The following is a 25,502-nucleotide window of genomic DNA, read 5'->3' as shown; positions in this document are numbered from 1 at the left end:
CTTATCTCCACTTTGTTTACCTCTTCTTCTGGAGTTTTGTTCTGTTTTTTCATTTGAGCCATGTTTGTTTGTCTCCTCATTTTGGCAGCCTTCCTGTGTCTGTTTCTATGTATTAGGTAGAGTTGCCATGATTCTGTAGGGTCCAGTGGCACAGCCTACATTATCGAAGCTGGGTCTCCAGGTGCACCCTTCATGTGAGCTTGAGTATACCCTCCTCTTATGCCAAACATGTCAGTTCTGTATGCCACTAGCGCCTTTCAAGCTACTACCCCAGGGCTGGAGCTGAGAAGGAGTGAGTCTGAGTATGTCCATGTTCTTTAAGGAGAACTGCTTGGTACTCTAGAAACTTTTTCCACTGACTGAGTTTCTGCATCCAGAGGTTTTGGGAACTTATCTTTTTTGGCACTGGGCTGGGGGGGCCTCATGTGGGTCTGACTCTCCTCACTCCTGAAATATCCCTCTCAAATTTTATCTACTTCACATGGATGTGGGAACAGGGGCCACATTTCCACCCCTCCTGCCAGTCTGGATGGATGTGGTTTCCTTAATTTTGTAGTTGTCAGATTCTACTAAACTCAATTTCAACAGTTCTGAGTGATGGTTGTTCAATAGTTATCATTCTCATGTTGTTATGCTAGGAGTGAGCCATATTTACCTATGCTGCCATCTTGATCTGAAGTCCCTCAGCTCATTCTAAAGAAGTTCTTTTACTAGTAGGAGCTGCCTAGAGAAGGTCTGAATTACCTGGGAAGATAGTAAACTAGAATAATGGTTTTCACACCAGGGAAACATTATAAAAGTTTAGATATGCCCACCCCCTGCTTCCCTGATCCTCTTCCACACCTCCCCCCTGTACACACACACACACACACACACACTCTCTCTCTCTCTCTCTCTCTCTCTCTCAGATTCTAATTTAGTCCATCTGGAGTGGGTCCAGAAATCTGCAGTTTTTGTAAGTTCCTGCAGGTGATTCTGATAATAGAAGATCCAATGTTGTGAGAATTTGTAAAAGGGATTCACACTTCAGATGGAAGAGTTGACCTGTATGATTTTCAGCCTCTTTCCCACCCTGCGGTTCTGTGATTCTAACCAGCCTTGTCAATAGTCCCTCATGTGTTGGATTACACGTCCTATTTTCTCCAGGAAGCATTCTTGGTGCTATTCCTCTTCAGGTGATTTTCCACCTGGCTGTCTTTTTTTTTTTTGGATGAAAACCATTTTGACAACCATACTACAGCTGGCCTGAGAAAGATGTTTGTCAGGTGAATATACTATTGACATTTATTTGTGCTGTATCTCATGAGGGTCCAGTAGTTTCCCCCTTTGTATGTGAACACATGTATGAACATGTGTGACTGTAATTTCTCTAAAATTTTCTCCTTAGGGTTTTAATTCTTTCCAAATATATCCCTATTGTTGTTTTATATGTTTATAAAAGTAACACATTCTTGCTGAAAATTGGGGAAATTTTTTTCCAAAAGAAAAATGAAGAGTATAACAAAGAAGTAAAAAATCACTTAAAATCATATCCCACAAAGAGTTCTCATGCACTTATTTTAACGCAATTTAAGATCTGTCATGAGCCTGTTCTGAGCCTGCTCTTTAATACTTTACTTGTACGAGGCACCCTCACTTCATACTATAGCCAGCATCTTAAAACTGTAGCTCAAAATAAATAGCAGCTAGTGGAAATACGACTTACTGTTAGATTGGGGTTATTTTTTTCAATCCTAGCCCATTTTATGAGTATAGTTCAGATAGTAGAGTTGATCTGGAAAACTCTCATAATGGATGATGTCAGTGTGGGATATTTCCCTTTACAAAAATGTTTCCTTATTATGATTCCACTTAATCATCCTAGTAAAACCAAGATGAAAATTACTGCCTTCCCTCTATATTTTTTTGAAGGTGGCAAATAAATTTTATTTACCAAAACACTCTGAGAAATGCTCGATGCTATTCTAAGCCCTTTATAATTAACTCATTTAAACTTCATTACAACCCTATAAAGGAAGTGATATTATTTCCATTTTATAAATCAGGAGATTGGTTAACTTGCCTGAAATTGCCCCACTAGTAAGTGACAGAACTGGCATTTGAATCCAGGCTGCAGAATTGATGCTCTTGATTCACATGCAATCCTACCTCCCAAGGTTCCAAAAGTAAAACTGCAAAGTGTTAATTCAGCAATCATTGCTTAAGTAGCATCTGTACACCAAAGACTCTCATTGGGTCAATGTCTGGAGCAACATTTTTGGGACCATCAGGTAACTATGGCACACCTTCACTGTGATTAGAGCAATGAGGGCTCTATCATAAATAAAGGTACTCTCCTACTCTGCTCAAACTGCCATAACAAAATACTACAGACTGGGTAGCTTAAACAATAGACATTTATTACTCACAGTTCTAGAGACTGAGAGTCCAAATTCAAAGTGCTGGCTTACTGGGTTCCCAGTGAGGTCCCTCTTCCTTGTTGGCAAATGGCCTTGAAAAGAACAGTGAAACTGTGTTCTTACATGGCTAAGAGATTGTCTTTTTTCATGTCTCTTCTCCTTCTAAGGGCACTAATTCCACTTATAATGTCTCCAACCTCCTGTTCTAATTCTCTCCCAAGGCCCCACTTTCAAATACCATCACAACGGGGATTAGGGATTTAACAGATGAATTGGCAGGGGATGGGGGGCACAACCATTCAGTCCATAGCAAGTATCAAGGCAAGTGAAAAGGCAACAGAGAGATGGATTCCTTCTGACGATAGCACTGACTGTGTATTGAGCCAGGTGCTTTCAAGGGTATGATTTCACTTAATCTTCACAAATCCCCCATAAGGAAACCGAGGATCACAGCCAGACCATGGCCGAACCCAGGTCTCCCCAGTAAGACCCGCAGTAGTAAGACTAGGTGGTTTCCCACTATACCAAGAATATACCAGGAGCTCTCGCTAACCAAGGAGTTCTTAACTATGTTTCAGACACCGTGCTAAATAATTGTCTTGTATTATCTCATTTAATGTTCACCATAATTTTCATATGTATATAGATATATAGAGATATAGATTAGAGAGAGGGAGAGAAAGAGAGAGAGAAGCATCAATCTGTTGTTCCACTTACTTACGAATTCATTGGTTGATTCTTGTTTGTGCCCTGACCGGGGATCAATCCTGCAACATTGGCATATCGGGACAACCCTAACCAACTGAGCTACCTGGCAAGGGCCACCATAATTTTTGATCATTGTGTTAACATTCTAATTTTAACAACATGAAACCTGACATCCTAACAGGCTGAATGACCAGACCTAAACCACAGAGCTAGTAAGTGGTAGGGGCAAAATTCAAAACTTAAGATTTCAAAACTTGAACTCTAAGCATAGAATATTTGTTTTCTGAGACTGCGTAGTTTGTGAGTGGCCAAGCTGAGATTTTTTTCACAGTCTTCTAATCCAAGTATCTGTACATTGCCCCATAGTGACCGGTCACCTGGGCTCTCAAATGATAGCTTGCAGCTAGCACTGCATAAGGGTTTACTCACCTAGCCTTCACAGCAAGCCTATGGACAACCACGTGGATGGCATTTCAATTCTTCCTGCAACAGGGCTTTTTGGAGCACAGGCAAAGGAACACCCAGTGCCAAATGATGTTCCCACCACCCAGTGCTCCAAGCCTGACTTCATTGTGTGTTTGGCCAGAACCTAAAAGCACCAGATGGGAATTGGCTAAGAGGGCAGAGGGAGACAGTTGAACTCATTAAAGCATGACCATTTGGTACTCTCTGGAGATGCTGGGTGTCAGAATTGATTGCTCAAATTTTGCCATCCAGTTCATATTTTCAGTATTTTGGTCAGTGACCAAATAAGGGAGGAGAGGATTTTTTCTGCTTAAACAATCTAATTAATTGCTTGCCTCTCTCGAGTGTGAGAAAAGTACAGCAGTCCTTCTCATCACTACTCGGTCTACCTTTCCCTTAGGTAAAGAATTATGGCCCTTCACATCACCCATTTCTGCCAAAGGAGTCTTACTTTATAAAATAATTAGAGAAGGTGATGCCAAGTGAAAAAGCTGTGAAAGGATGAACAACTTTTTATCAGAAACACTTGTTTGGGGAAGTCACTTAAACTCTCTAATCCTTGGTTTTCACATTCAGGTCAAGAACCAGTAAGCTCCTTGAGGGTTCATTTATTCAACAAGATTCATTAAGTACCTAGTATATTCCCAGCTCTGTCTTAAGCCCTGGATCATTGTCTAGATTTTAGATATTATAGGTAAGGGGCTTAGAATAGCTTTTAAAAAAAAAAAAGATGCCAATACTTTTGTGCATTTGCAAATGATGGATATTTTCCTTCCTTCAGATTTTGAGCTTTTGGTGCTCAAAAGAACATAGCATTATTTAGGGCCATTTGTCCCAGCCCCTACTCTCATTTCAGCAATAAGCTATCTACATGCTTCCTTTGACAAGCCCTAAGAGAGAGGACAGGACTGAAGCAGGTAAGGAAGAAAAGAGAAGTTATAACTACTACCAAAAGGGGGGTTGCAAGGAACTCTGATGCAGACACCAGCTTATAGTGCCTGCAGCATCATGGATGGAATGTGAGACAAATTCACACGGACTACCGAGTCCTGTGGAGGAAAAGGGATGGCATGGCTACTCCCTCAAGGGGGGAGCACCGCAGAGCGGGCTGGCCACTCTCTCAAGGAGAGGCCACGCTGACCCTTGCCTGGACAGGCTTTTATTGGGTTCAGTTAGCACAGGAATACAGGTAAAGTTCATTAATTATTGTCAGGAAGTAAGGATCAAACAGTAGATAGCATACAAAGAACTCTGAGGGCCTATTCTGAGTCAGGGTCTGTTAGCTAAAGGGCTACAAAACTTTGGGAAACAAACTCATTTCCTGCTTGGACCCTTATCATTGAATTGAGAGCATTCTTAAGGCAGGTTTCACAGGATTTTACCTACTCTTTCTTAGGCCTGATCACCTGAGGAGCCCACCCTTTTCCAGCACAGAGCTGCACTGCTCTCTGTCATTGTTTCAGGCTTAAATCAGGCAGGGAAGGCAGCCAAGAGATTAAGAGACTTCTCACAGACAGAAGGAGGACTCAGGCTTTGTCAAAGCTAAGGAGCAAGGGTCCATCACCCCCTTTCTCCATAGCCCCCCAAGTCCTTCCCTGGGGCCTCCACATGATCATGCCTGTCTTCGGTCATTCCCGCCTTGGGGAATCTTACCCGTCATTGGCTAACCAGCCAAGCCCTGGAGGCCAGTTATGGATGAAGGAGCAGAAATGGCGCTCCTACCAGGGAGATAAGCTTTGTCTCCCTAGTGGCTTATGATCCAAAGGTCGCTCACTCAGCCTTAGCCATGGGGGGTTACAGCCCCGCGAAACCAGGCAGGGCAGTTCCCAACGGAACTCCAAGAGGCAAGAGATGTGGGCCTCAGTGGTGAGAAAGCAAGACTATGGTAGGGTGTCAGTGATGCAAAAAGATGGCTGGAGAGAAATCAGTTAAATACTAGGTATGACCCATTCAAAATATCACGTTTTTTGAGAATTCTAATTGGATAAGGGAGATATGGAATGGCCTTGAACGCTGTTTCTGAAACTGAGTGGATATGGGCAGTCACCGAAGTTAGCTGTTAGCAGGTACATGTTCAGGCCCTATTTTTGCCACTTTCTAATTGGATAAGCTTCAGGTGTCAGCTTTCCCAGCCATAAAATAGGGTTGGTAATACCTATATCTCTTGGTTATTGTGGGGAGCAAATGAGATGATGGCCATGAGAAGGAAATTTTTGTTAATAGTTAAATGTTAAAGCTTCAAGCCCTGGCTGGTGTAGCTCAGTGGATTGAGCACAGGCCTGTGAACCAGAGGATCACGGTTCGATTCCCAGTCAGGGCACATGCCCGGGTTGCAGGCAGGTTCCCTGCAGGCCAGTTCCCTGCAGGGGATGCACTAGAGACAACCATACGTTGATGTTTCTCTCCCTCTCTCCTTCCCCTCTAAAGATAAATAAATAAAATCTAAAAAAAAAATTATAAAAAAAATTGAAAAGTAACTAAATAAAATTTAATATTAAAAAAAAATGTTAAAGCTTCAGCCACCACTTAATAATCATTAATAATGAAACTTTCAACCGAAGTAGAAAGCAAAACTTTCCAATTTCTTTCATGAGTGAACCATACCATGCCACCTATGTACTAAGGCTTTAAAAATTGTTATTTACTTATTCTATTGCCTATTTGAAGATTAATAATGCACCATATCAAACATTTGGTTTGTGCACATGTGTTTATGTGTGTCAGCCTGTCTGTTCATCCACCTAACAACATTCTTTGCAAACCTTTTAAGAATTAAGGGGTGGACCATTAATTCTTAAGAAATCTGAAAAGAATGGAATTAAGACCCAGGGGCCAGGATAAAATTAGAATACTGTGGCCAAACAATTCTTAGAATAGAACACTGAGTTGACCCTAATATTATGCATGTCTGTGGCCCAGGTGAGTTCTGTGGGTTTATGCAGAATTTTCACAGCCTGATCAAATAGCCATGTATTGTTTCCATGCTACAGTCATTTTGGCAACATTTACTGAACTAGTCTTTTCCATAATTAGACTGGTCGATGCAACGAAGCCAGGAGAAAGTCAGGGCTATAACAGCAGTTTTAGGGAAAAAAATCCCAAGAAATGAATATGAATGAGCATTTGTTCTTGGATCAAAACTGAGAAAAGCTGAGGGAGCTCGGCAAAGACATTTTCTCGGTTGAGCATCTTTCCAGTTGGCAGCTTACCTTATCTGCAGGGTCCTTGCTCTCCTCCCAACTGTCACACGTTGGGTGCAAGTAGAAACTCTCAGTGGAACATATTGCTTAATATCGGAGGTTAGATTTGAAAAATTTTGTTCAGCTGTTTTCACTCAAATATTCTACTCTCACACTGAAATAAATATATTCTGAAATTCCATTCTGTAACTATAGAAACCCAGATTCTCACTGGGTTTTGGCTGAAAGCACAAAAGAGCTCACAGTTAATTATTAATCTAAGAATAGCTTAGATCTCAGAAATCATTGTTTCTGTAAATTTAGGTTTTTTCTATCTTTCCCCATTTTTGAAATAAGAGCTTGCCATATTTAAGCAAAATATCATGTTCAGACATTGCAGTGAACATTATTTTTGTTGAATAGCTTGCCTAGAACACACTGTGGAGTAGTATGTGGGCTTGCCCTCAAGGGTCGTGGAGCCTTGCGTGTGCGATGAAAAATGAACACAAGGAAATGAGAGAGTACGGACCTAGAGATACAACTAAATGCTATTGTGGCCCAAAGGAAAAAATGATCGTGTCTCATTGGGGAGACTCAAAAACAAATTAAGGAAATATTTAAATTTCTATCTTTTTCTCTTTGTCAATGCCAACCTTCAAACAAGGCACAAGTCCTAGAACTTTCATTTTACTAGTATTTCTCAAGCCCTTCTCTCTCCTCCACCTCATTACCATATCTTGCCTAGATTATGGCAATATCTTCTAAATGGGCCTCCCGCTTCCAGCTGTCCCTTCTCTCTTCCAGTCTTTCTCCTTCCTCAGGATCATTTACTTGAAATGCTGATGTAACCCTGACCAGTGGGGCTCAGTTGGTTGAATGTTGTCCTGTGAACAAAAAAGCTGTAGGTTTGATTACTGGTCGGGTTATAACAGGGTGCAGCCAAGAGGGGGGCCCCAAATAGGGATTTCTAATGGGGTCCAGAAGAGCTTGGAGATGATTGGCTCCACACCACAGGGCCACAGCTGCCCAGAATGCTGGCAGCTGTGGCCAATTGTGGGAGGAGCCGGAAATGAGGCTGCAGAGGGACCACGTGGCTTTGGCGTCTTGAAAGAGGGACCATGCAGCTTTGGAAGTGCTCGCTTTTGCCACATGGATGCTGCCCGGAGCCTGAATCACAGACTTCTACTTCCTTGCTGATCCATGGTACCCCAGACTGGGCAGAGGGAGAAGGAAGGACTGTGTGCATTTGTGGGTATTCTAAAGAACTTTAGTCTGTATAACTTTTAAGTAAATAACAATTCCTTTCCCATTCATCAATCTCTGGCATTGAGAGACTTTTTCTCTGGAAGCAGGCAAAGCGAACCTAGTACAGGGGAGGAACCCCCAGAGAAAAAAGAGGGTCTTTTATATCACTCAGCCCTGCCCCTCGTCTATTCTGTAACAAGGGCACAAGCCTGCATTGTGGGTTTGGTCCCAGCAGGGTACGTAACAAGAGGCAACCAGTAGATGTGTCTCTTTCACATTGATGTTCCCCTCTCTTGTGTGCTCCTTTCCCCTCTCTCTAGAATCAGTAAGCATGTCCTTAGGTGAGGATAAAAGTAACATGTAAATAAATGAATAAATAGACTGCTAACCTATTCCATTACTTTCCTGTGTTATATCCTCTAATAATTCATGAGGGGTCCCCGAGAAAAAAACCCCAAGTCCTCAGTGTGGATGGATACCTTTTACAAGCACACCCTCCCACCATTCCCATCCTGTGTGTACCGAGTATCAGAATCTTCCTATAGTCTTAAGCTTGCTTATAGCCTCAGTCATAGTGCATGTTGTTTCTCCTGTCTGGGAAATTCTATCTGAACTTTTCCTCTTGACAAGCTTTCTCATCCTTCAAGCCTCATCATTCGACACCTCCTCCAAGAAGACCACCTCAGTGCTTTCCACTTCTCTTCATCCTTCCATGAGATAGACTCCTATGCTCCCACATTGCTATCAACACTCTTATTGTGCAGCATTATCAGTCCTTATATTTATTACAGTCATGCTTTTAAAATGTTTTTTCTTTGTTCCCCAGCTCCCTGCTTGATGCAGGGTAGGGATTCAATAAGTGACGAATAAATGACATGACAGGTAAAATGATGAAACCTGCAGCAGAGTGACAGGAGAAGGACCTTGGGGAAAAGGGAAAATTCACGATTATCGATTGCATGTTTAGTTCTGAGGTGAAGGTAGTAAATTCCCTAGCAAATTCTTAAAGGGAAGGGAAGAAAAAGGAAACAGAAAGAAAAGGAGAGAAGAGATGAGAAGTTCAGAGAATAGGGAAGGAGTTTACTCAGACTCTACTTCAGGTGTTTATCTCTAGAGGCTGTGATTTCTTGAAATAAATTTTGATTAATTCAGGCATTTAAATGACAAATACTGCTTTTTTCTCCCTTTTTGTTCCAAATATTGTTACTGTCAGTGCATGTAACACAGAAATTCCAAGGGATATGTTAGGTTAAAGATATTGTACCAAGGCTTTTTATACTGAACAAGGGAACAGAAAAATTTTAGAATACATTTTATTCGAGCTGTATCATAAGAAGAAGAGATGTTCCTCATTTAATGAGGAACTTAATCATAAATGACTGGTCATGTGATAGAGTCTTTATTTTCAATTTTCTTTAGGGTGGAAAGAAAGGAGCGTGCCCGATTGAAGACAGTGAAGTTCAATGCAAAGCCTGGAGTGATTGATTCAAAAGGGGTATGTACAAAATAATCAAAACATTAAAGATCTCTTGGTTGCCATGGATTTAACTATACATTTAGGTGTTCGGCAGCAAACAAATTATGAAGCTACCAGACAGTAGAGCACTGTTACAAATCTGCTGCTAAAAGTAATGATGCAATTTCTGATGAAGTGGATCTTGGTGGGTATATTAAATCCAGGGGGTAAAGCCGCTAGCGGTCAGCAGAAATCATGTGTTGATGAAGGTGATATAATGACTACAATGAAGGAGAAAAATATATAATTTAGGTGTTTTAAATTTAAATTGTTTTTCCTCTTAAGTTAAAATGTTCTAAAAGGATGGATTTCATAAAAGATACCTACTCATCATAAACTATGTCTAGTCTGTTACACATTATAAAGCTAAGACAGTAGTGATGGAAATATGCATATTCTAAGTGAATACATGGATTGTTGCGACAGACATAAAAGAGAATTTAACAAATGAAATGCAGTCACCAAAATTAAAATATTTACTCATATGCACATGTATCTGTTAATAATAGCTTTAATGATATAATTCACTACCATACAGTTCACCAATTTAATATGCACTCCACAGGTTTTTTTAGTATATTCAGTTATGCAACTACCACCATAGTGTTAGAACATCCCATCACCCCATTGAGATCCTGTAGCTGCTGTCACTTTCTATTTCCTCCAAGCCCACCATGACCCCTACCCAGCCCTGCGCAGCTACTAATCTACTTTGTTGCTAGAGACTTGCATATTCTGGATATTTTATATAGATGGCATTATACACTATGTGGTCTTTTGTGACCTATGTCACTTTACATATGCTCTCAAAGCACACCGATGGTGTAGCATATGTAAGTACTTTGTTTTTTGTTTACTGTCAAATAATATTCCATTGTGGATATACCTCGTTTAATTCATCTATTCATCAGTTGATGGATATTTGGGTTGGTTCCACTTTGGGGCCATTATGAATCAATGTTGCTGTGAGCATTTGTGTACAGTTTTTTTGTATGGATATACACTTATTTCCATTTGGGGTATACTTAGGATTGGAATTGCTAGGTCATATGATAACTCTGTGATTAACATTTAAAGACCTGCCAGACTGTTTTTGGAGGTAGTTGTACAATTTTATATTTCTACTATCAGTGTGTGAGAGTTCCACTTCCTCTACACCTTCCCCAGTACTTGTTATTATATGTCTTTCTGCTTATAGCTATCCTATTTGGTCTGAAGTGTACATCCTTGTGGTTTTGATCTGTATCTCTCTAATAATATTAGTGTTGAGCATCTTTTCATGTGTTGATTGGCCATTTGTATATCTTCTTTGGAGAAATGCCCATTCAGATCATTTGCTCATTTTTAAATTAGGTTATTTTGTTTTTATTGAGTTGTAGAGGTTCCTTACATATTCTGAATTTTAATCTCTTATCAAATATGTATTTTCCAAATATTTTGTACCATTCTATGAGTTATCTTTCTACTCTCTTGAAAATGTTCTCTGCTGCACAAAAGTTTTTAATTTTGAGGGAGTCCAGTTTATGTATTCTTTCTTTCATTCCTAAAGTTGTGTTTTGTGTCGTATTTAAGAAACCATTGCCTAATCCAAGGTTATAAAGATTTATGCTGACATTTTCTTGTAAGAGTTTCATAATTTTAGCTCTTACATTTAGTTATTTGATCCATTGAATTAGTTTTTATATGTAATATGAGGTAGAGTTTCAGTTTCATTATTCTACATGTGAATCATCTCCTTGATTTTGTTTTGGGATTGTTCATTGCAAATATATAGAATAATTATTTTATGTATCAATCTTATATTCTGCTACCTTGCTGAATACATTTATTAGTTCTAATAGTTTTCTTTGGTAGTTTCCTCAGGATTATTTTTTGGGTACAAGATCATGTCATATGTAAAAAGAAAGTTTTATTTTCCTTCTTTCCAATCTGGATGACTCTTATATCTTTGTCATGCCTGACAGCCCTGGCTAGAACCTCAGTACAATGTTGGATAGAAGAGGCAAGAGTAATCATCCTTGCTTTGTTCCTGACCTAAAGGGGAAAGAAAGCTTTTAGTCTGTTATAAGCTCTTAAAGAGATGGTCCCGTGTTACACTTTGAATCTTTCACAAGTTCTAGCTCTGTGTTTTGCACATGATTGGTATTCAACAAAAATTATTCAATATATATTAAACTATATATATGAAACAAACAAGAGAGCTATCCTTAAATTTTCAGCATAATCACTGAGAAATCCTATCCTCTTGTTTATAAGCAAGACTTATTTAAAAGGACATCATTAAGTATGATGTTAACTGTGGGTTTTATAGCTTTTTAAATTTACTTTAAATGACAATACACATTTCTTGTTGCTATATTGTAAAATGCCTTTGTCCCCTTCTCTCTTTCTATTTTCTTTGTGTTTGTCTCCTTTCCTTTATTTTTCTGTTATAACAATTCTTTTCAGCATCAAAAAGAACTACAAGTTATAGTCAGTATATGTCAATATGAAAATTAGAAGAAAATCTACCATTTCCCAGGACTTTTGAGCCCCAAACCATAACACTGCCCTTTGTATTTTAAAGTATTAATAGAAAATTCATTGGGCAGCTCATCATTAACTTAATAACTTACTTTCCTCTAAAACATTCAGATGGGAATTTATTTAAACATATGATGTTACTCTGAAACAAAACATGAAAGTAGCCCTGACCCATGTGGCTTGATTGGTTGGGTATCATCCCACAAAGTGAAAGGTCACAGGTTCAATTCCTGATCAAGGTACATGCCTGGGTTGCAGGTTCAGTCCTAGCTGGGGCATGTACAAGAGATAACTAATCAATGTTTCTCTCTCACATCAGTGTTTCTCTCCCTCCCTTACCACCTCTCTAAAACTAAATAAAGATTTTTTTTAAAAAATGAAAGTACATGTCATCATGCATGAAGTCCTTTTAAATAAATCCTGCTTAAAAACAAGGGGATAGGATTTTTCTGTGATTCTTGTGAAAATTTAAGGATAGCTCTCCTGTTTGTTTCCTATATATACCAAAGAATTTTTGTTTGAATATCTATCATGTGCCAAACACAGAGCTAGAACTTGTGAAAGATTCAAAGTATAACATAGGCCCTTGTCCTCAAGAGCTTATAACATCAAGGAGAGCCCAGATGTCTTTTTCATAATCATATTTTTAAATACTATTAAGTATGCACCAATGCATACAATGTAAATTCTAGGATTCCAGTTACCACTGGAAGAGAAGTAAGTAGTGATCCTGTGGAAAGGGAAACCCTGGACTGAAAGCCAGGAGGGCTTAAGTAACCACTGCTCCTTGGGCCTCATTAGTAAAATAACAGCTTTGAACTATATCAGGTATGTCAGACAAGTTTCATTTCCTATGTAGACTGATTGATAGCTTCTCCCTGGAACAATGTGTTGAAAATGATGCTGAGGCCTCAGGCCATACATGACCTCATCAGGGGGAAAAAAGTGTCATGATTGATTAGTTGTGCCTAACACAGCATTGGAAATTGTTCTCTACCTGATGTGCCTGGATTCAATGATTTGTTAAGATGTCCATCAGCTGTAATCCTCCATAAGTCAATAAATTCAGATATAATGAACCAAAGTTTTCCAAATCCCCATAAGAACAAATACCTCAGTGAGAAGACTCTTGTCCAAAAGTAGAAAGCAAAGGGCAGTCAAGAGAAAGTGCCCTGAAGAAAGGGGAGACAAACTGTGCAGAGAGTTGGGCTCCCAAGATGCCACTCAATTTGAGCCCAGGGCAAGGACCATAAAAATAAGTTACTGTTATAGAGGGTTCAGCCTCTGGTACCATCAAGTAAATTTAGCATAAACTGAAGAGGACAACTCTTTGGAATGAGAAAGAGATGGTATTTTAAATAATCTTATTATTTACTGGCATTTACAGAGCATTGTATAATGTTGCCCAAGTTCAGAGTGAAAGCCATGTTACTATTCTGGAGTAGCTTAGAATCAATTACTATGTGTAAAGCAGGCTATGACAAGGGCGATGAGAATTCAAATTAATGGGCATGGGATGACCAGAGAGCACTTCACAGAAGCATTTAGACATTAATTGACCTATCAGTGCTTGAGTTACTTTTCCTAAACTATCCATAGTTTTATAAAAAAAAAAAAATTTAATGATGAAAAATACCAGACACTGTGCTACGTGCTGTGTGTACCAGCAAAAAAATAATAATAATAAAAAGGCGAAGTCTCTCATCTCAGGGAGCTCACAAAGAAAAATAGAGGAAGTCGAATAATGACTACAATATCACTGGTGATCCCAATAAATTTAGAGGATTAACGGTCTTCACTTTCAATATCAAGAGACAGAGCCTTGGGAAGATGAACTAATTTACCTAAGATCACACAACCAGTAGATACAAGAGTCGGGTTTTAATTCAGATCGTTTTGACAACAGAACATTTCCATTTCTTCACACTGTACCTTTTCTGTTAGACGACAGAAGAGGAAGAGAGTTACTAATTATTCCTTGGGTAGGAGAGAAGGCTTCAAAGAGAAGGTGTCATTTGAACAAGATCTTGAAATGTAAGAACTTGCCATGCATAGGAACAGTGTGAACATGAAGGTGGAAACTGTAGGCATGTTGGAGGAAGGCCGAGCAGATCAGGGTACCAGATGGATGGTGTGCATAGTGTGGTGGGAGTTTTAACAAATGGGCTGATTAAAAATGTCTGGAAGGTCAGGAAGCTTGCTTAGAGAGTCTGGCTATATAAGCTTTGAAGCTTACTGAATTTTTAGAGTAGCCATGAGGAAATCTGAGGCTTTCCATTTGAAAGTGCCTCTTTGCTACAAATGAAATGCCCAGAGTTTTTCTCCCTTCCATGTGCCTTCACAAAGTCTATGTCTACACATGCAAAGACACGTGGAGAATTGTGTTGGTAACCCAGATAATGCCAGCCTTCCCAGACCCCTAAGGTCCAAGTGGTCATCTCTTTGGATGTGTCTCCTTGAGAACCATCTCCATTCCCCAGATCTCACTCCTAAGTTCCTCACGAGTCTCCATTCAAACTAGCCTGTGATGAAAACCTAATTACCCCTTTAATTTCCTTCTTTGCTCTTCTAACTCCGAATCAGTCATTCTGTTAATACTTATTAAGACATTTAGGAAATTGTTTGATCTTCAGAAAAAATAAAGATTTAGTGACTTTTATAAATTTCATTTGATTTTTATATAAAATTGTTATAATTTAAGGAAGGAAAATATGTGTTGGAGAGAGTATGAGAGAGCTATCACTATCCTTACTAAATGTCAGCAGTGTGCAGTATGTATGTGTCCTCTTTGCATTATAAATCCTTTCTGAAGTCAGGTAGACTGTAAATAAATAACTAACCTATTTACCCACAGGCTGATACAAAACAAAGGTGATAAATGTTATTCAAAGTAGTTGAAGTGTTCATTGTAAAGACCTAGACAGCTTACATACCTCTCTTAATCACCACAACAAAATTCAAAGTAAAATTTTGTATTCCCTCTTTATATATTTCAAGAAACTGAAGCTTAGAGAGATAAAGAAATCTGAACCTGTGTGTGATCCCAAAACCTATTGTCTGTTCACTATAGCATGCTCTCTTCCTTATTAATCCCATGACAGACCTGTGCTTTTTAAGAAAAATCAGGAAGTAAATTGAGTTGGGGTTAGCTTTGTCAAAAAGTAAAGCATAAACTTAAATGTATGCCTGAAAGGAGGAAGATGGTATCTTCGATGATGTATTTTTCTGACTGAGACCATTTCTTCAGAGAGCATGAACTACACACTTTCTCTGCTGTGGTCTATCAGAACAAATGAGAGGACAAGTCTTGGCAGACATGTTCATTCAGTTATCCAGTAAACCTTTACTAAATGCCAATACTAGGCAGTTTGCTAGGCAATGTGGACCAAGGCTAGTAAGTCATGAAGGAACAGGGATTCCAGGGGAAAAAATGCGTCCCCGCAGACAGGAAGTTATTTATACCAGACAAGAGGGACAGGGAACTTGCTCTGAAGTTCAGAGGAAGAGAAGATAATGGCATGGAAGCTAAGGAATTTTGAGTTGGGGGGCCTTGAAGGATTAGCAGAATTTGCAAGAGTGGGTGGTGGGGTAGGAATAGGATACAGGATACATAGAAAATAAAGTGTGTTTACTTTCATTGTAAGCAACAGCGTATGAAGGAGAATAAAAGGGCTCAAGACTGGACAGTTAGACTCAAGTCAGTTCTGGTGCCTTACATTTCTCATGACACTTGTACTTTATAGTATATACAGTGAAGAATTTGAAGGGTTGTGACCCACGCAGACCAATTGATTCCCTCTTGGCTTGCACCCTGAACATATCTGTATCATCACCCGAATGTCACTCCCAGACACAGGCCCCAATCACTCATCTTTGTGCCCCTAGTTCTCTACGAGACACGTATTGACTGCTCAATTCATTCTCCTTAGTGAGAAGTGAATGATCAAAAGTAGGTTTCCAAAAAATCAATCTGGCAACTGTGGGAAGGACAGATTGGAGAAGTTAGAGACTAACAGTGGGAGATGTTTGAGAAAGCTATTGTAGTATTTTGGGTGTGAGATTCTGAAAATCTGAACTATAAATAGCAGCAAAGGGATAAGAAAATGAGAAATTGTTACTAAAGAAATTGGAAAGGACTGTCATTCTTGGACATTTGACCTAACAGTTCCTAATAATATTTTGTTTCTTTTTCCAAAGCCTGAGCTTCTTTAAGAGGGCATGCTGATGGCAAGAGAGGGCGTGGGCACAGATAAAGTATGGTGATGGGAACAGAGTGGTCTCCCCAAATCAAACTGGAGCTGGTGTGAGAAATCTTAGTTCTATTACACAGAGTCTTGGAAATTCCCTAATGGCTATTGACTCCTACTATGTCATTTTCAGGTAAAGAACTGAGGATCATCTTTCTGGGATACACAAACAGCTGGTAGCAGAATCTGCCACTGTATTGTGTATCAAAAGTGATTGGACAGTCACTGTTTTGTTAGCAAGATAAGAATTATGCTTGCTTCACCATGGTTGAGTTACTGGAGTTGCTTTTGTAACAGCTCCAAAGTGACATTTAGGATTTCAAGGGAAAGTCATTACTGCCCTGAAAAGAAATCCCCTTCACAGAGCTAGTCTTTGGATGGCCCAAGCTCAGCAAAGAGCTCAAGTGTCCAGCCAGAGGTAACCTAGAGATTCAGGGTGGAAGGAAAGCCCCACTTCACTCCACAGGCATCAGGGAGACAGCATTTCCCCTCAGAGTTCATAAACTTAGAAAAGGCTCCTCCTCTGTGTTACCATTACTTCTCTACTCCGGGCCCTCTAACAGTGTCCTAACTGGTCTCCCTGGCTGCAATCTTTCTCTCCGATTCCTTCTCCAAGTTGCATGTAGTGTGGTTTTAACCAGAGTTTGTCCAGGGAATTCTGGAGTATTGCTAGCCCAGTCCTGGGGATAGCTGTTAACTCACTACATTTTCTTTTCAATGTGACAAGGTTTGTCCAAACCTTGAGCTCCCTGGCCACTGAGAACTATCATCTCTCTCGTGAGTCCAAAAAGTACTGCTGTGGAAACTACCAAATTGAACTGAAATCTTATATACCAGGTTTAGTATACTTTATAACCAACAAAATCTGTCTATTACACACACATTTTTACAATGTGATTTCGTTTATAAAAGCTTTTCTATCTTTTCTAGCTCAATTTTATTCTTAAGACACTCTTTTTTTGCTTTATACATTGACACTTGAATGTTTGGTCAACCTCATCATCGGGAGAAAAAATTATAAAAGTTGTAGAATTGAAAAAATACCTTTCACATCCAATGTTATTTTCATTGCTTAATCAAGCTAAATCTTTCATTTAGTTAATGTTGGCAGGAGTATGGGAAATTGAAACAATAAAATACTCACTCATTGTGCTTTCCTCCTCTCTAATGTTTTCAGTTGTTTGGGCTTCCATTTAAGAGGTGCTTGTTGAGGCTATACTACATGCCAAGAACTGATTGAAACAATGGAAGAACACCATGCATAAGACGTGGCTCCAGCTTTTAGGAATCAAAAATATTCTATGGAGATAAACATGTTAGGAAATAAGAATCTGGAAATCACTGAGTGAGAAGTGAGCCCAACGTACTTTAAACCCAGACCTCAAATACTTAAGTCTCTCTTGGAGTTCATAAGAAAGTTCCTAGAAGAGATAACATCCAAAGTGAGGCTTAAAGGACAAGAAAAATCTAACCAGGTATAAAAGGATATTAAGAATGGTATAGAGGAAACAGCATGTAAAACCAGGAAACAGTCCTGTGTGCACAGGGAAGCCAAAAATGCTTAATGTTAAAAAGCAAAAGCATCAGTATAGAGCTGCTCAAGTCAACAGAGAAGACAGGGGTTTTGGGAGAGAGATTGTGAAGCCAGTGGAGAGCCTTTGCTGGATTTAGTAAAGGATGGCATTTTAGCAGATTGCTCTGCTGCTGTGCGGATGAAATTTCCAAAAGGAAGCAACCCTAGAAAGCAGGAGTCCACTGGAATAATGTGGGTGAGTGAGACATGGAGAAGGCCAGGACTAGAGCCATGGAATAGCTATAGAGGGGAAGAAGAGACCAGGAATATTCAGTGGGAGAAAAAATGATCAGATAGATAGAGAGAGAGCCTGAAGCACATACATTAGTATCAGCCGAGGCTCTTATTTGTCTACCATGCTTTCCCCCCACTAGTGAATCAGCCTCCCACATCAAGAAAAGGGGACCAGAGTATTTGAATGTCTACGAGTCTGAAGCTTAAGTTTCTAAGAATGTTGCCCATAATGTTGAACATATCTGTTAAAGAACAAAAGAAAAAAACAGTTGCCTCAGACTATTTTTATGAGAAGTTGTAAACATTTTTTATACCAAACAGTATAAAGTCCTTAAGGTTATTTTATACTGAAGTTGTTTAAATTCACCATGATTTTGACTACTGCAGATTCTTTAAGTGGGTTAATAATTTATGTTTTGAGGTAAAATACAATTTATACTTTTTCCTAAAAGACAAATGTGGGTTTCTATATTAAGCATATTTTGTGACTACTGCTATTAAGATTGATGTTTAGATATTAAATGCTTTAAGCTATTTTACTTTTAAAAACAATAAAATGAAATGGGGATGCCCAGTTCACCCCCAGCCTGGTGGAATCAAAGTCCCTGTAGGTGGTGGTGGGATAGCTGCATTCGAACAGGCCCCCCAGAAATTTCCTTAGGCTTGCCAATATTTGAGGTACAGAGTCATAGCCAAAAGGTTTGATTTCAAACAGAATGACCAACTTCTGTCAGAGTTGTAATAACATATCTAAGCCTCAATTACCTTATGTAAAAATAGAAATCATACTAAACAAGGAAATATATGTACCTATAAGTACCTAGAAATCTTAGTCTGTCTCTTTCCCATCTCTACCTACATGTCATGCACCTCGAACTCTCCCACCTTCAAAAGGCTCCAATGAACAGCTTCCTGGAAGTGCCCCTTTCTTTAGGCTCCAAATCGCCTTGGCACAGAGCAAGAGGAAGGGAGAGTTGCTGCAAGTTTGCCCTGTACCCACTCGCACATGGTTGTTTCCGAGCACGTGCTTGCCAACTTCGAGGTCCTCGGGAAGGTGGAGGTGGCAACAGGATTGATCCCAGTCCCCAACTCCATAGCCTTTGGCTAGAAATTCAGATTATTCCTGAATTCTCTGCCATACAGTGTAACTACCTGAGGGAAATTCCAGAACAGGCTCGATCAGCACTTTCGGCGTTGGAGAACCACTGCATTTCATTCAGTATGGCAGTGTCTCTGACATCTGTAGATTGCCCTGTTTTCAACAGGCTGTTTTATAGGCATTGCTCATTTGCTTCTTACAATAGCCTGGTGGGCTAAGTATTCCCAATATACCCATTTTACAGATGAGAAAAACTAAAGCTTAGAAAGAATAAGTAAGTTACCCAAACTCATAGAGCTGGTAAGTGGCAGGTCTGGGCCCTGCATAATAATGACATATTATTGTGTGAGCAAAGTAGAATAATGAATTCTTTAAGGCATTTTTATGTATGAACTAACTCTAGATATTATTAGCATAACTAATTCTACCTGTTCAATTAATGATGCTAGGGCTAAAGTTATATAAATAGGAGATGTATAATTTGTGGTTATATAAATAATGAATATAGTTTCATCAGATGAGAACATTGAGCTTTTCTTCTATGTTCTTCCTGCTATTAACTTAGACTGTTAAGTATTATTCAGAAAATTTGGCTCAAACCCATTTCTACTTTGAGAGTTATTCATGAATAAGTTCTAATTCATTGTAGGGCTTCCTTTAACCTGACTCTTTAAGGTAAAAGGCCCAGAATCATGCCTTAGAGTTTACAGGTTTTACTTTGAAAGTCTTTAACTAGCTCAAAGCTTAAACATCAATACTGAAAGACAAAGATGCATAAGCAACGGTCCAATTATCTGACTTCCTCACTACTGTAATTATAGCCAGACTCTTAGCAAGCAAAAAGAGTACATCTTACCTTTTAACTACTGTTTCATGTGTTTATACATGGGCAGAAAGCCTTTTTTCTAATGATCATGTAATGTCTGAAAAGTCAATAAGTTCCAATATGTTCCTAATATTTATAAAAATATCTAATTACTTGTCTTTTCCTTTAAAAAGAAATAGGCTCTAAAGTTAGATTTCTGAATTCACTCTTAGCTTTCCTAACTATATGGTCTGGAGCCAGCAGCTTCTCTCTGAGACTGATTTTCAACTGTAATAATAAAATCTAGAGAGTAGATGCAAGTCCCTTGCAGGCAGGGAATATGATTTATCTAGGGCCTAACATAGTTCATGGCATTCGACCAATATATACTGAATTAAATAATATGAGAATAAAGAAAGCTATGTGTTTGGAGAAAGATATGTACATTAGAAGGTACAGCCCACATGTTTTTATGCAGTCACTTAAAAATGAAGAACCGAACTATTTATTGTTGCCTTTAGAGGGAGATTCTTTTGATCTGAGTGTTATTTCCTTTCATGTAAATAAGTAGAAGTTGGGTTTCCCCGACATACAAGATGCTGCCCTGGTCACGGAGGGAGAGACATCTGAGGCCCACCTCTGCCATGCCAGAGCTTGCCTCCTACTGTGAACACACGCACATGCACACACACATGGCACTACAGTACATACGGCATGGGGAAAAGTGTAGTGAGAGATGCACAGAGGCGTAATGGAGATTCAAAGAGGACAGAGGGCCCACTCTGAGGGAGAGCAATTAAGAAATGGTTCCAAGAAGGGGTAGCATTAAAGCTAAGTCTGTAAGGATTAAGATTTCAACAACTACAGAATAAATACATTTTACACTTAGACAACAGTAGTAAAAGCAAAAATAAAGGAATGCAGGATGTCTGGTGACCAGCAAGTGTTGCATTTGACTAGAACATAGAACATGCAAGGAGCCAGTGGGGGAAGAGGGCTGGAAATGTAGCTTGAGGTCCAATAATAGGTGGTTTTGAGTATTTCTTTAAGAAGTTTGAGAAGGCTATTCTTTAGGCCCTGTGGAACCCTTAAAGGTTATTTGGGCAGAGTAGTGATGTTTATGAGTGAAGAAGTTGACTCTCGTTGCTAAGAAGATAGATGGTGGGTAGGTGTCTGGCAGAGACTGGAGCAGAGAGGCTAACTGGGGGCGTTATAAGGACTCTCGTCACAAAAGACTCATCATAAAGTTTGAAGGATGGCTAAAGATGACAATGTCATTTAGTAATAGGGAATGTTGGAAATGTTACCCGTGAACATGTGGAGGATGATAAATGAGTACTACCCATATTTTGCCATGCATAATGTGTACTTTTTGCCCAACTTTTTAAGAGAAAATAAGGGTGCACATTATGCGTGAGCGTAATGATTACATACCATGGGTATAATGATCTCGTGTATAATGCACACAGAAATGTCAGTGTGTCTTATACATGGCAAAATACGATAAATTGGTAGACAAGGGGGTTAAAAGCAAATCATGCAAAGTAACTGTGCCCACTAGGGCGACAGGGGGAGAATGAACTTGGCAGAGCTGAGACTAGAAATTAAAATTGTACATATGCTTGTAAGCCCATCTTCAACCATATATCTCCCCAATACCCCACCTCAGTATGTTTGCCTTACCTGCCAGTTGAAGTCTCCAGCGTTAGGTAATTGCTATGTGCTGTTAGAAACTGACACCACTTTATGTGTGATACTAAAAAAACAACAACAACCGCACTGGATTAACCTGAAAACCAACCCAGAACAGAATCAATAAAACTGCCACTAAAATTAACTTTTTTAAAAAATGAAGCCAATTGCACACTGATTGCTAGGTGAAAAGCAAAACGGTAGTTATGATGGATCCAGTCCTGTACATTGAAGAGATTCTTTGTGAGTGCTGGTCATAAGTACTCACGCTTGCAGAGCACTTAGGCGCATTTTCCATTTCGTCGATGCGGAGGCAGGGTCAGAGGAAATGAGGGACCTATCCACAGTCACAGAGCCGAGTGCGGTCCTTTAAAGATACAGGAATATAGTTTCATTTATTTAGCAAAGGTTTACAGGGTATCTTTCATGTCCAGAACTGTGCTAGGGAAACAGATGCATGAGCCTGTTTGCCTTTGCACTTGGCGTACACTGTCAGTCTAGGAAAGATCTGGACTTTCTTGGAGGCCAGCAGTGAAGACCTGGTGTTGCCTGCCATCCTAGCTATAGCGTTGGTGTGTCAGCTGCAACAGGCCAATCACTCCTCTGTGAGATAGGGCTAGTAAGAGGGATACAGTATACTTACTTCATTAAAATGTGACATAAACTAATGTAAAGAGACCTAGGATAAAGGTTATTAAGTAAAATCAAAATTACACATCTCAAGAAAAACATCCATGTGTAGCTCACACACCTATTGGTCATAAAGCAATAAGCACCATGAACCTACTACCTTACCTGAAGGTTTGAAACTATGAAAAGCATATGATGATTACAGATTATGATTTTATCACATTCCGTGCACTTGAAGTTCATGAAGGAAAAGGAGGAAAATAACTCCATGCAGCAAGGATAATTGGTATACATAGATAGCAATGGGGGAGCTGTGGGAAACAGCCTTTGTGAGTAGTGATAACTCGTAATGCAAACAGTTTCCACGTATTTACAGCGTTCTGGGAATTTGGGTGACACAAATGCAAAGTGAGAGTTTTCCCAGTGGCTGCCTCAGATTTATTGCAAGTGCTTATCAGTATAAGTTAGAGCCTATCTCACTGGAAAAGAAGCAAAGAGCTCACAAATATGCTCCTTGCCTTTCCTGTTTCGACAACATCATGAATATTTGTAAAGATTACCCTACCACTTGTTGAAACTAGTGTTTGGGCATCCTTGATCTGAATGACTGTGTTTCTTGGAAGGCCCCAAGAAGCCTCCATTTCTCTCTATAATTGGCTCGTGCTCACCTGTCAAGGAGAATTACCATTTTAATGAGTTTGGAGCTTGTGAGCGGTGTGAATGGGGCTCGCACTCCTCATTCATGGACAAGGCCTTCTGTGAACGCCTCCCAAGCCCCAGGCCTTCACAGAGGAGGAGTGCTAGGAGCTCAAGCCCAAATCACAGTTAAAAAAAAAAAAAACACACAAATGTATTGTTGCTACTCAGTGGTGTTTTGTTAAAGGCGAGGAGCTCTCTTTCCCCCAACTGATTCCCAAGGGCTGACCAAGCTCCTCTGCTGACCCCTGTAACAGGCAGAGGTCCCATTTGGTGAAGAAGAGATTTGTCTTTGATTGGTAAGCCTAAAATGTGATAACAATAGAACTAACATTTATAAGCCAGGCATTTTCCTAAGTAGGCTATGAGGATTTTCTCATTAAATCCTCATAACAAGCCTACAAGGTGATGACTATATTGGAAACTCTTTAAAAAAAAAAATAACCATTCCAGTCTCCCCCAGTGTTGATTAAACTTCCTGTGATGATGGCCCCTAAACACACACACATAAAATTAGGTGCAAATCCTTTATGCTCACAGCACTTATCATCTATAAAGTTGAAGTAATTTTATAAGTTAAATGCCATCTATATTTAGTGTTTATGCATTATAGCCACAAAGTTCAAAATCACAAAGTCAGTGTGATGGATGATGCTTTAGTGATACTAAATCTTCACCCACCATGTAAGCCTGGCAGTGGCTGCTGTGTGGAAGTTTCTCTGAGTTGTTCTGCTGGGTGTTTCTCACCACCATTTTTTTGTATAGTATACCCACTGCAAACCACTGCAGTAGCCCCAGGCTGGCCCCCACTCCCCACTGTTTTCCCAGCCCCTAGCGTGAAGCCCTTAGGGGCTGTTGAGTGAATAATTATGAACCTCAGTTATCACACTCCAGCCGCTGTCTCCTCCGCAGCTGAATCTGCACTCGGTTTTCCTTGCCTGCCTCGCTATGTGAGGCTCAGCAGCAGCCTATTGGCGCTGCCTACAGATATCTGTCTGGAGCAGCACAGCCGAGCTCCGTCCAGCCCCCATCCAAATTGAATTTGCTGTTTTTAATCTACTGCAGGCTGAGAAACCCAAGAAACAAGATTTTTTTCCCCCATTTAATAGTAAGTAGGCTCTTTCCTGTAATGAAAGTGTGGAAGACGTTGATGAGTCTTTGATGGGGGAAGATTTTGTTACTTCTCTGTCAACTGCAAAATTCTCCTTCAGGACTTATAATTCAAACACTTGAAGTTGCTGATTAAATAATAATGAATGATTTTTGAACTCTACATGTAATTTCTGTAGAAAAATTTATACTGCTCATTTACTGCTTGATGATTTCTCGTACAGGTCAGTGGTACCCTATGTAACTGAGGATTTCCTTACAGTGCAAGCCAGAGCACCCCTGGACTCTCTCTAGTCACCCCTCTGGGCCCCACCCACCAGCGGGGCTGGGGAGGGGTCAAGGGAAGAAATGGCTTTTTGCCCCCACCTGGGCAGGCCTTTCCTTTACCTGAACCAACCTTCGCTGTTTCTCCAGCTGAACATCTGTTCATTCTTTTTTTTTTTTTTTTAGATTTATTTATTTATTTATTTATCTTTAGAGGGGAAGGGAGGGAGAGAGGGAGAGAAACATCAATGTATGGTTACCTTTCATGCATCCCCTGCTGGGAACTGGCCTGCAACCCCAGTATGTGCCCTGACTGGGAATCGAACCGCGATTGTCTGGTTCGCAGGCCCGCGCTCAATCCACTGAGCTACACCAGCCAGGGCTCATTCTTTAATTTTCAGTTAAAACAGTGTCTTTGAGCCTTCTCCAGCTTCCTCAGTGGCCCAGGCTCGCTCCTTGGGGCCCGCACAGTTTATGTGCTTCCACTGTAGCAATTATTACAGTGTGGTAAATATTTGCTTAAACTGTGAGCTCCTGGCTTTGTGCTCCCAATAGTAATTATAGACACACTTGTGCAGAGGGGACACACATGGGGGATAGAACCCATCCCCCTACCACTCCGCAGCAAGAGCCAGCCTGAGAAAGTGAGCTTTGGCAATGCCTCTTCCCAGAGAGGGGGACTTTGTCTAATTTTCACTCCTTCTAATTTGCATTTTCTAATTTTCTATTTCTAACTGATACTTTGCCATTGGAATCACTGAGTACAACATTTGCCAAAAATAATAAATGCTTGTGGAATAAAAACAGTAATTTATTGAGCACTTACCATGACTAAGCCTTTACAGACCTGGTTGCATCTAGCATTACAATAGCTTCTGATGGAGGTATTAGTACCCGCTTCAAGTAATGGATATTGCTGTCCAATGTAGTATCTCCTACTAGGGTACATGCTCTTCAGCTCCTAAATGAGGGTTGGGAATAGGTAAAGGGCAACATATTGTTTATTAGATGCTTTTTCCCAGGCCTTGTGCTGAGTGATCCTAGTACATTTTCTCACTAGTGGACTGCAGTTGTCAAGTGAATTCTATGTCCAAACAAAGTGCAAAAACTTCTCCCC

At 39.9% G+C, this 25,502-nt stretch overlaps 1 protein-coding gene across 21 annotated transcripts in view; it reads left to right on the top strand.

The window, feature by feature from the left end:
• Positions 1-25,502, top strand: part of DLG2 (discs large MAGUK scaffold protein 2) — a 1,926,133-nt gene that overhangs the window by 1,852,455 nt on the left and 48,176 nt on the right. For all 21 annotated transcript variants that reach the window (XM_053670841.1, XM_053670838.1, XM_053670836.1 and 18 more), the window contains one exon: positions 9,416-9,491. In XM_053670841.1, coding sequence (XP_053526816.1) covers positions 9,416-9,491 — 76 coding nt within the window. The remainder of the gene's footprint in view (positions 1-9,415; positions 9,492-25,502) is intronic.

This window comes from Artibeus jamaicensis, unplaced genomic scaffold (genome assembly GCF_021234435.1).
Source record: "Artibeus jamaicensis isolate MK-2021 breed Jamaican fruit bat unplaced genomic scaffold, CSHL_Jam_final contig_64, whole genome shotgun sequence".
Taxonomy (NCBI): domain Eukaryota; kingdom Metazoa; phylum Chordata; class Mammalia; order Chiroptera; family Phyllostomidae; genus Artibeus; species Artibeus jamaicensis.
The sequence above is the reverse complement of the archived record's forward strand: the minus strand, read 5'-3'. Positions and strand labels throughout refer to the sequence as shown.